At 40.1% G+C, this 4,826-nt stretch overlaps 1 protein-coding gene across 3 annotated transcripts in view; it reads right to left on the reverse strand.

Moving 5' to 3' along the window:
* Positions 1 to 7: 7 nt before the first annotated feature.
* The window catches only part of LOC108521230 (cation channel sperm-associated protein 2-like), a 9,349-nt gene continuing 4,530 nt past the window's right edge, over positions 8 to 4,826 (reverse strand). For all 3 annotated transcript variants that reach the window (XM_017860963.1, XM_017860962.1, XM_017860961.1), the window contains one exon: positions 8 to 501. In XM_017860963.1, coding sequence (XP_017716452.1) covers positions 290 to 501 — 212 coding nt within the window. In that variant the 3' untranslated portion in view covers positions 8 to 289. The remainder of the gene's footprint in view (positions 502 to 4,826) is intronic.

Here is a 4,826-nt window from a genome sequence, read left to right on the forward strand (position 1 = left end):
GGGATAAAATTCATGGTTATTTAATTGGGTTGTCGTGGAGCATAAATGAGGTAATGTAAGGAAAACACCTAAAATAGTGCCTGGCACTTCATAAGTGCTCAGTAACAGGCAGATGTTCTTGTTGGCACTGACGTTGTGGTCTACCTTGCTCCTAATACCAACAACTCCTGCAATAACTGATGTTTAGTTTTAGGAAAAAAAATCAAAAGAAGGAAGTTAAGTCAATTTTTGTTTCTTCCTATTATCATGTTAACTTTTCTTGTCCTTTCGATTCACCTAGGCACATTCCTCATCCCACTAAAGGAACCCTCAGGATCTCTATCCTTACCAACATGGTAACAACGAAGTCAAAGACATTCCAGCCACTCTTCCAGAAAAGGGAAAAGTTGGATAGCCACTTAAGAAGGATCTCCAGGATGAAAATAAGCAAGATAAACCAAGCTGCCACCTCCAAAGTCAGCTTCAATGGCCATAGTTTGGTATTTGTGGATTCCAGCAATTCTGTGAGGATAGAGAAAAGGAGGAATAAAAGTTAAGGAAGCTGGAAACCGAATGATAGAGAATGATCACACTTAATAAACCACAGTTTTGCCCACTACTGTTCCATTTTTCTTTGAGTTTCTCTTCTTAACATTGTTGCTTCAACCTGTGAAATACAGGGAAGGACAGAATTGACCATAAAACATAGCCACAACTAATCTGTTGATATAGTTATGTCTGCCCAGCTACAAGTCACTTCCTATCCACTGTGGGGGTCACGCAGCCACTAAGAGAATACTCTCTTTAATTACCCCTACCTCCAACCCTCCACCCCCATCTACTGCACTGTTATCTCAGTCCCAAAGTTCACAAGAAAACAATGGGTCTTGAGAACAGAATGCAAATACAGGGCCATGAGATCTTAAGTACTTTATAACGAATGTAGAAACAAGTCAGAATCATTGGGGTATATCAAATTATAAAAATAAATCACTTTTATTGTTTTAAAAGCTTCCTTTTAAAACTTTTCCTTTCTTCCCTGCCTAAAATCGGTTTTGTTCTGCAGAGCAAATTGAATGCATACTTCCTCTCTAGAACCCTATTATTTACTAATTGCTATTCCTTAATTCATTGCCTCTCTCTTTCAACCTCTTTCATCTCTTTTATACAATTGATGTATGCCATACTCTGGAAAAAAAAAATGGATTAAAATAGGCTTAAAAGCTAAATAGAAATCAAGATTGTGGTGCTCTGGCTTTAAAGTCATTGTGATGCTGAACTGGATCCAGACAAAAAGAACAGAATCATACTTCAATCATCCCTAGAATTTTACAGAGGCTAGCCCCTTCTAAAAACCAATGGAGTTATGTTATACTTATTCCCATGCTTGTTTTGAGACAGAGTCTCACTCTGCCACCCAGGCTGGAGGAGTGCAGTGGCATAATCACAGTTCGCTGAAGCCTTGATCTTCCGGGCTCAAGAGCCTCTGGGTAAATGGGACCACAGGCACATGTCACCACGCCCAGCTGATTTTCTCTTTAAATTACTTGTAGAGACAGGGTCTCCCTATGCTGCCCAGGTTGGCCTCAAACTCCTGGGCTCAAGCGATCCTCCCGCCTTGGTCGCCCAAAGTGCTGGGGTTATAGGCATGAGCCACTGCACCCAGCACTCCTACGCTTATTTAGGCTCTGTGCTTCTTTCGAAAGTTTTTCTTTCACACACATTTCTCCAAAATGGAGAACTGTTCACATTTTATCATTCATGAAGTTAGGATGCTTTTTTTTTTTTTTTTTTTTGAGACGGAGTCTCTGTTGCCAGGCTGGAGTGCAGTGGTACGATCTTGGTTCAATGCAACCTCCGCCTCCCGGGTTCAAGCGATTCTCCTGCCTCAGCCTCCCGAGTAGCTGGGACTAAAGGCCTGTGCCACCATGCCCAGCTAAAATTTGTATTTTTGGTAGAGATGGGTTTCACCATGTTGGCCAGGATGGTCTCCATCTCTGGACCTCGTGATCTGCCCGCCTCGGTCTCCCAAAGCGAGGATGCATTTTACAATCAGCGATGTGTCCCAGTTTAATTGGGCATGACTTATTTCTTAGTGGTAAATAGTGAATTTCTCCATTGATGACAGCTTAGATTCAATAAAATACAAAACTTTTTCACTTAATAAATTCTAGCTCTCAGGAGTATGGAATTATGTAATTAGAAAGACGTGAGGACCACATTTGTGGCTGGAAAATAGAATGCTATAATTTTATTCAGTTTTGCCCTTGCAAAACAGGAACCCAAAGAAAGAAATGAAGTAAAATAAGGCTCTTGTGAAGCAGAAGATAGTTTTAAGTACCTTAAAATAGTTTAAGTAGGGAAGTCCAAATTATAGAGGCAGTAGCACTTTTACTCTCTGGAAAAAGGAATACTTTCATAGAAGCTAAACGAACCCAAGAAGTTCAGAGGAACGAATAGCAGAAATTGCCTCAGCAGCACAGAATATGCAAAAGTGACTGCCTCCACTCTACATCAAGTAATGTGTCCTCTCTGAAGATGAAAAAAAACTTACTAAAATTCTTGGAATTTTTCAGGCTGCTATAGCAAGGCAAAGGAGTCTTAATGGAAATAGAGACCAGGAGCCCAGTGAGGTCTACCCAGAAATCTTAGCCAGTGTAGTGAAGTAGCAGTGAACACCTATGCTTGAATATTCTTCTCAGGGTGATAGACAGTAGTCATTGGATCAAGCAAGTCAGGTAAATATATAATTCTGCTTTACAGGGTAGAGTTCACCATCAACAGTCATCTATTTCTACTCCCTATTCTAGAAAAACAACAGTAGGTCACCTCATAGAATAACAGGTAAATTCACATTGGTTTCAAGGAGTCCAATATTATAGGTGAGGAGAATAGTACACTGTAACAACAAACTGATACATAGATTTTGACATTTACAGTTTTAATATTTTTAGTAATGTTTTGGCTAGCTATACCCATCATGAAGCAAGAAACACTGATGTTGAAACATAGTTTCTTTTTTTTTTTTTTGAGATGGATGGTCACTCACTCTTGCCCAGTTGCCATCTCAGCTCACTACAAACTCCGCCTCCCGGGTTCAAGAGATTCTCCTGCCTCAGTCTCCTAAGAAACTGGGACCATAGGTACGTATCACAATACCCACTGATTCTTGTATTTTCAGTAGAGACAGGGTTTCACTGTGTTGGCCAGATTGGTCTTGAACTCCTGACCTCAAGTGATCCGCAGGACTAGGCCTCCTAAATTGCTGGGATTACAGGTCGTCAGCCACACGCCCAGCCAGAAACACAATTTCATGAAGAGCATTAAGAATGATAACTCTGTAAGTTTAATCTCAAGATGATCTTCAACAGATTCTACAAATTCCATTCATTTGACCAAAAACTTTATACAGTACATCAAGCCATCTCTAGGACTTTAAAAGTCAATGTAAAAAATGGTCATCTTCAGGAACATGCCCACCTTTGGGAAAAAATTGTAATGATATTATACTTAGGTTTTATTTTATTTTATTTTTGAAACAGGGTCTTGTTCTGTCACCCAGGCTGCAGTGCACTGGTGAGATCATAGCTCACTGCAGCCTCAATCTCCTGGGCTCAAGTGATCCTCCCACTTCAGCCTCCCAATATACTCAGTTTTTAATTTTAAGCAAGGATTGTCTACACTTGCGATGTGTTATTTTCTGACAAAGGCTTGCAAATGAGTCAAAACTTTTCTTGTTTCTCATTATTTAGAAACAAAATATGAGATTTAAAAAATAAGCTAATTGATGTTTAAAGTGCAAAACAGAATTACCAATATCCAGTTGTGGAAGTAGATTTGTTAAAGCCCTAACGGTTTAGATCACTTTGTGATCTGGAAAAAAAAGTTTAAGCCTAAAAAAAGTCTTAGTGTTTATCACATGAATTAGTCTGTTCAAAGAAATCTGTTAATCACAAATCATTTCCCTTTGCAAAATCCCTCCTCCCTCTCTACCACAATAAGCTTAATAAGATAAAATTTCCATGAGCTTGACAGGTAATTTCCAGTCTGGCAATCTACTTATCCTCTGGCACAGTGATCATGTTACATATTCAGTTAACTGTTTTAACAAATAGAACTGTTAGTGCTATTCTATTTTGATTTATCTATTAGATCTAGGGCAGGGGTCCCAAGCCCCAGGCTACAGACCGGTACCAGTCCATGGTCTGTTAAGAACTCGACCATGCAGCAGGAAGTGAGTAGTAGGTGAGTGAGCATTACCGCCTGAGCTCCATCTCCTGTCAGATCAGCTACGGCATTAGATTCTCACAGGAGTGCAAGCCCTATTGTGAACTGCATGTGCGTGACCCTTAGGAGAATCTAATGCCTGATGATCTGAGGGGGAACAGCTTCATCCTGAAATCATCCCTCCTACCCCATCCATGGAAAAACTGTCTTCCAAGAAACCAGTCCCTGATGCCAAAAAGGCTGGGGACCACTGATCCAGGGAATCCTGTATATTTACTATTGTTTACTTCATTCCAAGGCTTAGGACTATAATCCTAGCCGTACAAGGCAAATACATGGCAGCAATCATACAATAAAAGGGAATTATAAGTAACTTAGTTCAAAATCTTCAATATTACGAGGAGGAAATAAAACACCTCAAAGTATATAGTATACTGTACTGGGTCAGTGACATCAATTATTATTGTATATTTAAATATCTTTGACCTCACTACACTAAAGGACTATCTTATTTTTTTGAGACAGGGTGTCACTTTGTCACCTAGGCTGGAGTTCAGTTGCATGATGGCTCACTGCAACCTCCGCCTCCCAGGCTCAAGTGATCCTCCCACCTCAGCCTG

Source organism: Rhinopithecus bieti, unplaced genomic scaffold (genome assembly GCF_001698545.2).
Source record: "Rhinopithecus bieti isolate Rb0 unplaced genomic scaffold, ASM169854v2 scaffold_59063, whole genome shotgun sequence".
Taxonomy (NCBI): Eukaryota; Metazoa; Chordata; class Mammalia; order Primates; family Cercopithecidae; genus Rhinopithecus; species Rhinopithecus bieti.